The sequence below is a fragment of the Eleutherodactylus coqui genome, chromosome 12, assembly GCF_035609145.1.
Source record: "Eleutherodactylus coqui strain aEleCoq1 chromosome 12, aEleCoq1.hap1, whole genome shotgun sequence".
Classification (NCBI taxonomy): Eukaryota; Metazoa; Chordata; class Amphibia; order Anura; family Eleutherodactylidae; genus Eleutherodactylus; species Eleutherodactylus coqui.
Genome location: NC_089848.1, coordinates 92,662,344 through 92,674,184, shown reverse-complemented (window position 1 = coordinate 92,674,184; position 11,841 = coordinate 92,662,344). Strand labels below are relative to the sequence as shown.

The 11,841-nt window shown below is 42.3% G+C and overlaps 1 protein-coding gene across 1 annotated transcript; it reads right to left on the bottom strand.

Moving 5' to 3' along the window:
- Nucleotides 1–1,865: 1,865 nt before the first annotated feature.
- LOC136586715 (metalloreductase STEAP4-like) lies at nt 1,866–11,404 on the bottom strand. Its single transcript, XM_066584892.1, has 5 exons — nt 11,318–11,404; nt 8,341–8,793; nt 5,291–5,818; nt 4,696–4,860; nt 1,866–3,750 (listed from the first exon to the last, which is right to left on the bottom strand). Exons 1-5 carry the CDS (start codon nt 11,324–11,326, stop codon nt 3,496–3,498), a joined length of 1,410 nt encoding a protein of 469 aa, XP_066440989.1. The 5' UTR covers nt 11,327–11,404; the 3' UTR covers nt 1,866–3,495.
- Nucleotides 11,405–11,841: the final 437 nt, after the last annotated feature.

Sequence of the window (11,841 nt, the reverse complement as noted above, 5' to 3'; positions counted from 1 at the left end):
CTGAGGAGACATGTTGGCTCGTTGCTTTCGCATATCAGCTGTATGTGATTTACAAACTTCAGCTGGTGGCTGAGGTGAAATTGTGGCTTGTTGTTGTATTATGTAAACTGCATTAGCTTCATGGGGGCGCTGAACCCTCTGCGGTGACATGTCTGCACGACAGCAACAGTTTGTTTCAACACTGGATAATGGTTCACAATTAGATAAAGGCTCGACAGGTGTTGGCAGCATTAGCACTTGAGATGACATGATATCACATTCAGGAGTGGTGAAGGACTATGCTTTAATGTTGTTGGTCAATATGCACTGCCAGCTATGTATGTGTATATTTGTGAGGTGTCATTTATTGGAGTCTCCACACAGGTGTCCAGCTGTGTCACAACCAGCTACAAACTGCCAGACTGAATACTGCTGTTCCCATAGCAACTGAAGCTTCAGGGGTTTGTGGAGGATGTAGTCCGCCCGTAATCCCTCATTCAGTGCACAGGGATAAAGGACCTGTGATGACGTCCTCGTCATGTGATCGGGTCGGAACTCAGAGCCCCGGTGACTGATCACATGATGGTGACATCATCACATGTAACTCACATAGTCACTCATCACTCACTGACAGGTGGTCATTAGTATTTTGATTAGTTGTTCAGGGATAACCCACCTATGGAAATGTTTACACACACACACATATATATATATATATATATATATATATATATATATATATATTTTTTTTTTTATTTTTTTCTCCACCTGGATTCCTATAAGGTATAATACCTAACCTTACAGCCCAGGCTGGGGCTGCATCCCTATGACGACTCTCCAGGAAGCTGGATTGAGAACCAGAGGTGGTTGATAGGTGATCGTGGACAATGGCTGCCAGTGGATTCTCTATCCAGAGAATTCCTCTGAGCACCAGGTGAGTACACACCCACCTTTTTATCCACTTTTATCCACCCGGTGTAAGACGTGGCGCTGATAGATATATTTACTTGGATTCCTATAGCAGTAATTATGTAACAAATTCTGCATTGAAATATATATATATACATATATATACACACACATATACACACATATACATACATTTCCTTTCATAGGAATTTAGGAAAGTTTTGTAATGTCCTATAAATGTACGTTCTGATCTTATATTGGTAACTAGGCTATGGAATGTAGGATGTAGCTTGATTATTTTATCATAGTGGTGATGAAAGGCCGGATGTTACCATTTTAATATAGTTAATTTATCTCTTTAAAAACATGAGTCATATATGAAGGAGTAGAAGTCTGGGAAAATTGAGGAGTCTGAGGTTTGACCTGCCGACTCCACAGCCAGTCTGGGACACACTGTAGGCAGATTATAGTGCTGCCTGGCTTGATTGACTGAGAGGCACAATTTAAGACATGGCTGTAGCCACATGGTGCCACTCAGCCAACCAAGCCACTGAGGTGCCATATTTAGCATAAAACACACACTATTGAATTGCATCAAGAAATGCTTTGCTACTGCAACAGTTCTAAGGAATCTCACTCAATAAATTGGCACTGAGCTCAGGGGCGACAAAGAGTAATTAGGCATTATCTATCACTTAGGCTGCATTCCCACGAACGTATATCGGCTCGGTTTTCACGCCGAGCCGATATACGTCGTCCTCATGGGGGGGGGGGGGGGGGGGGATGGAAGAGCCAGGAGCAGGAACTGAGCTTCCACCCCCTCTCTGCCTCCTCTCCGCCCCTCTGCACTATTTACAATGAGAAGAGGCAGGACGGGGGCAGGGCTAATTCTCGAAACTTAGCCTTTCATTGCAAATAGTGCAGAGGGGCGGAGAGGAGGCAGAGAGGGGGCGGGAGCTCAGTTCCTGCTCCTGGCTCTTCCATCCTCCCCCCTGCACATGAGGACGACGTATATCGGCTCGGCGTGAAAACCGAGCCGATATACGTTCGTTGGAATGCAGCCTTATGGCCATGTTAATCATATTTTGGGGGGAAATAATGAACATTGAGTTGAAGGATATTAATATGTAACAGAGATAAAGTTTTTTTTTTATTAAAGGGGACTGTTCTTTTGAATATCTCAATTATGCCGACCTCAGAATAGTAAAAGCGTCTTACTGCTATAATATAGTATAATATAATATTGTATAAATATATTGCAACTCTGTTACTGAATATGGTAAGTATTGATTATGTTTGTGATTACACGACTCATTAAGATAAAAAATGCCACCCTAATATTATCTACATATAACACTTAAAGATATCAGTTCTACTAACACGTCTCCATGTCTCTTTTAATAAGTTGTTGTATTGACCATGAAATATCAATTCTGGAGCATCTTTCTTGAGCTTTGCATTGTGCTATCCCTCTGTCATTCTCCTTGGAAATGCATTAATAAAATGACAGCCATTCCCATCATTAATAGGGTGTGTCCCTACACAGTCTGACATTGTCCAATCAGTGGTGTCCCTGTCAGACTTTTTAAGGACACATTTTACTTATAAGGGGAATGTTAACACCCCATTGTCCATTTATTTATAAAGTTGCAGGAGGGTTAAATAGGAGAACCGCACAATGCAGAGTACAAATATAAGATGCTCCAGAACTGTGATTCCATGCGCAATATAGGTTTTTACTAAAACAGACATGTTAGCAGAGATAACAGGCCTTTTTCAGTGACTGGCAAAATATTTATGCAACACTGCAACAGAATTTGCTGCATATCTACTGTGCAGATTTTGATGCAGAATTGAAAATAGCTAAATTCTACAAGCAATTCTGCATCAAAATCTGCATTTATTGTATGTGGAACATGGTGCTGAATCTTCCACAAGGCGAATTCCGCTATGTGTTGCAGAAAAATTCCCCCCATGTGAAAAGTCCATTAATGGGAACTCCCAGAATGATTTCCTATTGTAACCGTTTGTAAAGAACATTTACAGTACATCCAGAGACCAAAGGGGTCACTGCTGATTCATTCCATCACACACCCCTCGACTCTGGAACAGGAGGACCAAGACAGAGCTTGCTGTCCACTCATTTTTACCCATCCTTTATAGTAAAGCTGGCTGGCAAGACCTCGGCCTATGTTACTTGTTTGCCACCATTGCTAAGAGGGCAAGCCATGTGTAAGTTCAGACAGCCCATAGCAAAAGGTGATCAAACTGAGCAAGACCCCTATTTTCATGGTCCCCATAACATCAACAGAGGGCTGCTGATATTGTATGAAAATTCTTGATACAATATTTTTGATCAATAGTTTGGGTCCAAAGATTTTCTGGCCATCTTTTTGCGCTTCCTAGTCAAGCCAATCTCCATATGTACATTTTCTTCTGTTATGCAGTAGAAGGACTGAACATAAAAATCCCAACCCAGTGGGAAGGTCAGTCATTCTCCATCCTTGGTGACATTATTTCAAGGTGATAACATTTTTGCAGTCATTTTTAAAATGGTCCTTGGAGATATCTTTGTTCTTTTTAATGTTTAAGCTTTTCAGTAGATGATCATATTTTTAAGCTGCTTGAATTGGTTATCTTTGATTTCCTTTCCCAGCCCTGACGGATTTTCATGATCCTCTGGTCCAGGCACGGCATGATCAGGATGAATTTCAAGGCCAGTACGGCACATGGGATAATTAAGGAAAGCACAAAACTTGGAGGAAGATACCAACGGTAGAAGGTTGGATAGATGAATCTGTCTCCACCGTAGACAAGTGTATGTGCTGTAGACAGCACCAGGGTCAGGTAGCCTAATTTTGACTGTAAAAAAGTATAAAGAATTAAAAAAGGATAATAATTAATCACAGACATGAAAAAAGAACAAAAACAAAAAATAGACTGTAGAATATGATGTAGAATATAAATCTACATCTCCCATAATGCAATACACCAAGCTATCCTATAAACAAAATCAAGAAAGTCCATATAATAGGCCATAAAAATGAGTGGTTCTCATGCATAAACTACTCAAAGATAATAATAAAACCAGTAGTATAGTCACAAATCCTAAAGCTTTTCCATGTATTAGGTGTTATGCCCGAGTTGGACGCCAAAACTCCTCTACTGGGTTGGACATAAAAGTTATCCAAAAGGAGGGATACACACACTCTTTGTAAACTCGGAGAATAAAAGTATTAATAATGTTTCTAAAGAATGGGGAAATAGAAGTTTCACACAGTCATAAAAATATAGGAAACCCTACCTAAAAGTGGGGCAATCGCCCTGACGAGGTCGGCCTCGTGTCTGAAACCTGGGGACAGCATAGACTCTCCCTACTTGGTAAAAGAGGTGGCAGCTGACAGATATAAATAACAATAGTCACAGCAGAACTAGGAAGCGGATGTTACAACACCAAATAATGAGTGTAAACTTCAGGGACTTAACTGACTGTGAGATGGCACCAGGAAGACGTGGACTGGACCAGAACTTCAGAGGAAATGCAGAGGAATTGCTGATGGGGCCAGAATAAATGCACTACAACAATGGTTGTTTGGTCTCATGGGGTACCATGTCTCAGCTGACCAATCCCACGCCACACCAGTAGATGGATATGCACAGATCAATGCCTAGTGCCAAATGACAGGGCACAGGTGCTGGCGCCATAATCATATGACGTTTTGACATCACCCCAGCTCCGCTCCAGATCATGACCAACACTCTACAACATTGGTTTTGTGTAATTCAAAATACATACAAAGCACTCACCTGTACAAAGTTAAATTCTCGCCAATTAACAGCATTGCCGACTGATGGCAGTGATGTGATGCCCACTACAACAAAGAAGAAAAATCCCAGTATGCCCAATGCCACATAGGTATCAGAAAGCCAGGCATAGTAGTTGCTCAACGGGTATGTTTCATTGCTTTTTAGCTGAAAAGAAATAGAATGGGCAATTACTTTTTTTTTCTTCAATAATTTGGCATGTGACCACCAAAATTACAATCCTAAAGGCCTTCCATGCCATCCAAAATTTGTCAATGACTCCTGAGCTGTGAATCAAATATTACTAAATTGGTGGGTTGTGGTCCATTGGGTTACTTTTGTCCAGTGTTTGGCTTTTGGTCCATTACATACCTTTTCAGAAGCAAATTATGACTATTGGAATGCCTAGTTGATCGGACTAGCACTGACCAGAAGATCTTCTGGTGTGCCCGCCTTGATAGTGTAGCCCTGCAGGCACAAAAGGTATTGTGCGCAACAACCTCACTCGAAGCTAACATTGGACTAGATCACTTGTTGATGAGGTTTATCACTTTTCTGGGTACTTCCACATGATAAAAAGGTAAGTTGCACTATTTACCTGTGTCATTTGATAATTGCTCCATGCCCATCGTACATAGTAGCGGATAGGCATAACTAAGGTGTAGATAGCATGTAGAAAAGCATAAGCTAGGGCTAAAAGTCCCAGCTGTTTTCGGCAAAGCATCCATTTGTCCAGCCAGTCTGGGAAGCGGCTATATTTTGTGCCTCTGTAGAGCTGGATGATGGCAGCAATGAGTCCTGCTAGATAAACTATGGCAAGAAGTATAAGAGACACAATAGGGAACACTCTGTTGGGAATGGTGATTACAATAAGGTAGGATGTGTCTTCTTTTCTTGTAGCTGCTGGATAAAACACTTCAATCACTAAGCAATAGAGGAAGATCAACACTGTCAAGACAGCACAGACATAGCATGGCATTCTCCACATTGGAAATAGTTGTAGAGGGTAGTTTTCTATCTCTTTGGCTGCCAATAGAGTTCCTTGGTCTAGTGGTGTAAGTCCGAGAGAACGGGCAATCTCCATTACAGCTTCTTTTGCCTCGGCATCGTTACCACACACAAACACCTATTGCAAGACAAGAGCAAGAGGTAAAATAAAGTTTGTTAACTATGTTTATCACAACTACAGGCATAATTTACATCGACAATATGGCTACTACATGGCCTCGATTAACAGCGCTATCAAAGTGAGCCTATAAACAGTGCCATGTGAGGGATTCTCTTCGTTCTATAGGAGGCACAGCATTATACATTTTGTAGTGGCTGTTTCTGGTATTGCAGCTTTATCCTACATCCCCATCACATATTTCATTGGTAGGGGTGACTGGAATGATGAAGGATAGGCCACCAATATTTAAAGGGGTTATAGCAGAAACAACTTTTATCACGTATCCAGACTGATCCTAAGATCGGGGGTCTCATGCCGCCCTCTCCTCCTCACTGAAGGCTTGCTGCACTCCCTGCAGTGAGGAGGAGACTGAATGGAGCGATGATCGCTCATGCGCAGCCCTGCTCCACTGATTTTCAATGGGACTGCCAGAGATAGTCAAGCGCTTGTACTTGGCTATTTACGTCGGCCCCATTTAAATGAACGCACAACTGTAGCTCCATTCAGTCTGACGTCATGGTGGGTGCAGCAACCCTGCAGTGATGATAGGGGGACATGGGACTCCCACCAATCAAATTTTTCATTGCCTAACTTATGGATAGGTTATAAAAGTTGTTTTTGTTACAACCTCTGTAAGTCCCAGAAAACCCCTTTAAACCAACCCTCTGGTCCCAGGGACAACATTTGTTTAGGGAACAGAGGGCAGGAGTTATATTATCCGTTGCCTCCTTTCTCCCAGTTTGACCAATAATACGCTTTTTCCTGGGGCCCCCTCTTCATCCTTCCAAAATAGCAACGGTGCTCCTGTCACTACTCAATATGCATCATGTATCGGTAGTCAAGCATTGCAAGATGCTTTCTGATTGGCCAGTGCTGCTGATGGGAGCAGCATCAGCTAATCAGAGTAGTGCGCTGTGCTTTAGGCTACCAATGCACCACCAGTGCTCAGTGTGCATTGGAACGTATAAGAAGAATCATGGCCATATTGGAAGAATGAACCCCAAGGAAGAGGTGCATTGATGGCTAAGGCAGGAGAGTAGTAGAATGGAAGGTAAAATAAATCTCTCCTTCAATCCCTGGACAAATGTTGTAGTGGGATTAGAGGGTTGCTTTAATCTCCAAATCATAGACTTGTTACCTCTGTGTATTAGTTTGAACTTTTTTAAAGGGGTTGCCTCACTAGAAAAACTTTTCACCTAGGATAGGTGATAAGTGTCTGATCAATGCAGTCCGATTGCTGGGACCCTCACAAGAACGGGGGGTCCCAAATCTCCCTGTATGAATGGAGCAATGGTCCCACACGAACATTGCTGCTCTGTTCATCTCTGTGGGACTGATTGAGATAGCTAATCGCTTGTAACAAGGCCAACAACCTATCATATGCCATAGTGTATATGTGGTGGAGTGACCTTTGCATATGTAGTGACCCAAAGTGGGCACTACAGCAATTTGCTAGTCACTTATGTAATCAAGAGTATAAAAGACTGTAATAGATGGAAAGAATGTGTAAAAAGCTTTAAATGTGCTAATTAGGTGTTCTTGCAAGCAAACCTTGGATCACTCAGTCAAATTCACCCTAACCTGCTCTCATACCTGTCAATCGCCCCTAGCTAGTACAGGGATTGGATAGATAGCTTTTCCTTAGCCTAGGATTGGTTAAAGTAGAAGGTATAAAAGGTAGAGAGTGGGTGGGATCAGTTAGTCTAGTTCAGGCCTGGAGAGAGTATTGTCTAGGGGAGCCTGACATAGAGACTGGGGAGGAACCAGGAGCACATCTTTACTGAGAAGTCAGTGTGATGGAAGTAGAACACATAGTGTGAGTATCAAGCTATTCAGAGGAGTTAGCAGAGGAGAGAGATAAGAAAGAACAAATTCAGTGAATGGAAACAGCAGCAAGGAGTCAGTACCCAGAAGCAAGCAAACAATAAGTAAAGCCGTTCCAGTCCCAGATAGCTGACTAAAGCTATAGTGAATGATGCACGTGGACAGGGACTAGGAGAGAGCAAATCTTAAATTTTCAAACCTAAGAAAAGTGTTTTTTTTTAATATGTCTCAATTGTCATTAACTGCGCAAGTAAATGTAATTCCAGTTAATTATTTGCCTTAAGTAAAAGTAATGCAAATAGAGATGAGCATACTCGTTAAGGGCAATTGCTCGATCGAGCATTGCCCTTAGCTAGTACCTGCCCGCTTGGGAGCAAAGATTCGCCTGCCGGCGGCGGGCAGGGAGCGACTGGGGAGAGTGGGGAGGAATGGAGGGGAGATCTCTCTCTCCCTCTCTCCCCCCCGCTCCCCTCTGCTCATGGCCGCAACTCACCTGTCACCCACTCCGGCAGCCAAACCTTTTCCTCCGAGCGGGGAGATACTCGCTAAGGACAATACTCGATCGAGTAATTGTCCTTAGCGAGTATGCTCACTCATCTCTAAAAGCAAATAATGTAATGGCTGCAAAGTGCAATGGGTATTGCGGTAATTCTCACCTGTCTGCTTGCATCTAGTGTTCCAGATTGCAGGGCCCAGGCAGAGACGGTGTTGAAAGCCTTAACTACTTTACATCCTGGTAACAAACCGGCCAGGTATTCTGCATTGGATTCTGGGTACTGGTTCATTTTCAGATTGTTGCTGATGTCTACCAAGACTTTACCCTTCAAAACATCGGCAAGGTCGGTGAGGAAATCATAGTGTTCTCTATGAATGGCTATGACAATAATGGCTGATTTCTTTGCTGCCTCTGTGTGGCTCAGACTCTCTGCTCCCTTAGGGACAAGACTGGAAGAATTCGGATTTCTGCTTCCAAAAACAACAGAATAGCCGCACTGAAGCAACTTGAGTCCAAGCGATCGTCCAAAGTCTCCCGTTCCAAAAACACAAACAGTCTTGGGTTTTACAGACTCCATTCCTTGCAGTGGAAAACAGTTGGATGAATCATTCATCTGCAAAATATACAGAGCCATTACTTCATGGGTGAGAATTAGTAAGACATAGACACGATGGCACGCATGGTTAACCCCTTAAAGATGAGCCCTTTTTTTACGCCATTTCTGGTTTCTCCTCCCCACGTTGAAAAGATCCTAACTCTTATTTTTACTTTGACGTAGCCCGACTGAGGGCTTGTTTTTTTGTGAAACAAGTTGTATTTTCCATTGGTACGTTTTAGAGTGTCTTTACACTTGTGATTGCGATATCACTGCGTTTTTTTAACGCGAGTGTCAAGGGGACGTTCTAATGGTAAAAACACATGGCAAGTTTGTGCTTTGTGATTTTTGTGCAATGCGTTTTTAACATTAGAAAGTCCCATTGACATTTGCATTAAAAAAAACGCAGCGATATCACGATCGCAAGTGTAAAGGCACCCTAACATGTACCATATGATGTACTGAAAAACTTTAAAAAATTTCTAAGTAAATGCAAATTTTCCATCTTTTGAGTGTGTGTGTGTGTGTGTGTGTGGGGGGGAGTGAGTGGGTGGGGGGGGTGTCACAGTATAATTATGACAATACTAGAGGTGAGCGAACATACTCTACCGAGCTTGATGCTCGTTCGAGTAGTAGTGTACTCGATGATGCTCGTTACTCAAACGAGCATCAAGCCGTGTTCGACCCCGCCCCAGTTTTTGGCCCCTCCCTGCCGCGACGCAGCACGCGTCAATGGCAAATTTTTTGTCTGGCAGGCAGGGGAGAGACAGAAAGAGAGAGAGACCCACATACAAAAATGCTGGAGTCTCCCATTGTAGTTAATAAGGGTCGTTACTCGAGTGGAGCTCTCGAATTTTACGAAAAGCTCGACGCGAATACCAAGGAACCAAGCATTTGGGTGCTCGCTCATCTCTATTAAAGAGGCCTTAATCTATGAATAAAGAAAAATAAAGTAAAATCCCTGCGGTCCTGATAAGTGGATGCTAATTATTAAGGACCCACTTGTATTTAGATGAGTCCCATCCAGGGACAGAGTCCTCTACGAAGTAAGTGCACTATATATATATATATATATATATATTTTTTTTTTTTTTTAATTATATTATTTAATTTTTTTACACTGTCGGCATCCACTTATCAGGAACACAGGAATTTTACTTTATTTTTCTTTGTTTATACAACTGAGGTAATTTTATCCTGTGCGTTTCCCCTTGACGCTCTACCTGCATTTTTGAAGACTCTTCCAAGAATTTGGTGTATCGGATACACAACTTTGCTCAGGGCCTACTTGGACCGGCGGAGTGGACACCTTTCATGTGACGGGTGTCCCACACCAGGTGAGTCCCCCTTCCGATTCTCAATTTGATAAATTATCCATTGATTGGAGCGCTTTCCATAAATGTATTGTTGTTCATCCATGAAAGACGGCCTGTTTACTGTGACTAGAGGTCAGCGGGCCTCCATTCACTAAGTTATTATCATTCCTGTGTAAAAGCAATCATCCCGTGCGCCAGGGGCTTAAGTCTGTAGCAAAGTAATAATGTGTGTTTTTTTATTCTATAGCTTTAAAAAAAAAACAAAAAAACTCCTCAGGGGCGGTCACATTAGAGACACTCCCTACTTTCTTATATATTGATGGAGTAAAGGCCACTCCCCCAGAGACCAGGGAGTCACAGCAGTAGAGCCACATATAGAGCCTTATCTATCTGCATAGTATATAGTGTTACTAAGCAGCCTCCTTAAAGGGAACCTGACACCTCCCTACAGCGCTATAGACTAAGTTATTGTGCCTCTATTGAATATCACAGGGAGCGGGATGATGTATTTTTTATACTCACCCGCTTCCATGATCCAGCAGTGTCCCCCTCTGAGGTTTGTGTGCAGCATGCAAATCAGACTCCTTTTAGAGTCCTATACGCACGCTCTTCCATACAAGTCTATAGAGGAACACGCACAGGTCTCTGAAAAGAATCAGATTTTCATGCCACATACCAACCTCAGAGGGGGACACTGCTGGATCATGGAAACGGATATAAAAGTATAAAAAAATACATCCCCCGGCTGCCTGTCACGTCCCCTAACAGCACTATAACTTAGCTTATAGTTATATAGGGATGCAACAGGTTCGCTATAAGCCCCTTGCAGTACTGTCATTAAACTCCCTGCTGACCATGACCCAGTCTACACAGCAAAGCTGAGAAGTGAGCAGTTTCAAATAGGAAACGTTATCCTATTGAGACATTATTGATCAGTGTGGAGACTGCAATACTTGACACAAAAATGCAAAAACGTATTTACAATAAAAAGCTAATTGAAATCATATGTCTTTTTTTGATGATCCATTCCCTTTAAAACAGAGATGACCTCACATCCCAAGAATCTTAAGACGTGAACTACTTCAAGTGGAAGATGGCAGAAATAAATAGCTGCAGTTCCTATATGAATACTAGATCGCTCAGCAAAGGCAGTGCCTGCAGAGTTAATAGCAGAGAGTAGCTTACATAGCATTAAGGACCCTGCCATAAAGTTAGCCAACACTTACCCCATCCATGCTTGGAGAAGACAATATCACTCGTCCTCCAGAAGCTCTGCTGTAGTGTCCAATAAGCTGTGTGCAGCCTTCAGCCAGAAGCATTAAGTATCCTGTTTATTATAGAGTCACATTTGCCAGAATTAAATCCCTCCCATAACAGGAAAAGTTTGAGAAAGACTTCTTAGGGAAAGTCCCAGCATTTCATAAGACATGAAAACTTTAAGATATCGGCATATTTACAAAGTAACGGTATTCCTTAATAACTTTAATAGGTCAAACATCAGGCACATTTTTCATATTGCTGTAATGTGTTCCAGGACAACAATTTCTGTGTTGATGCACGCTATAGGTGAGGTTGAAATTTACATATTACCTTACTTTACCGTACTTATATAAAGGCCCGTTGCACGCGGGAGGATTTGCATTGTGGAATCCGCGGTCGGCAAATGGCGTGCATTGAAATATGGTAAAATTGCTTTTTCCTTCACAATCACAGAAACAAATTGTGATTTCTGCGAATGGCAGGAAAATCG

Coding starts and splice junctions, on each gene's coding strand:
- LOC136586715 (XM_066584892.1), bottom strand. Junction 5,819..8,340: donor CACTAGATGCAAGCAGACAG/GTGAGAATTACC, acceptor GTCTTGCAATAG/GTGTTTGTGTGTGGTAACGA. Junction 4,861..5,290: donor GCAATTATCAAATGACACAG/GTAAATAGTGCA, acceptor ATTTCTTTTCAG/CTAAAAAGCAATGAAACATA.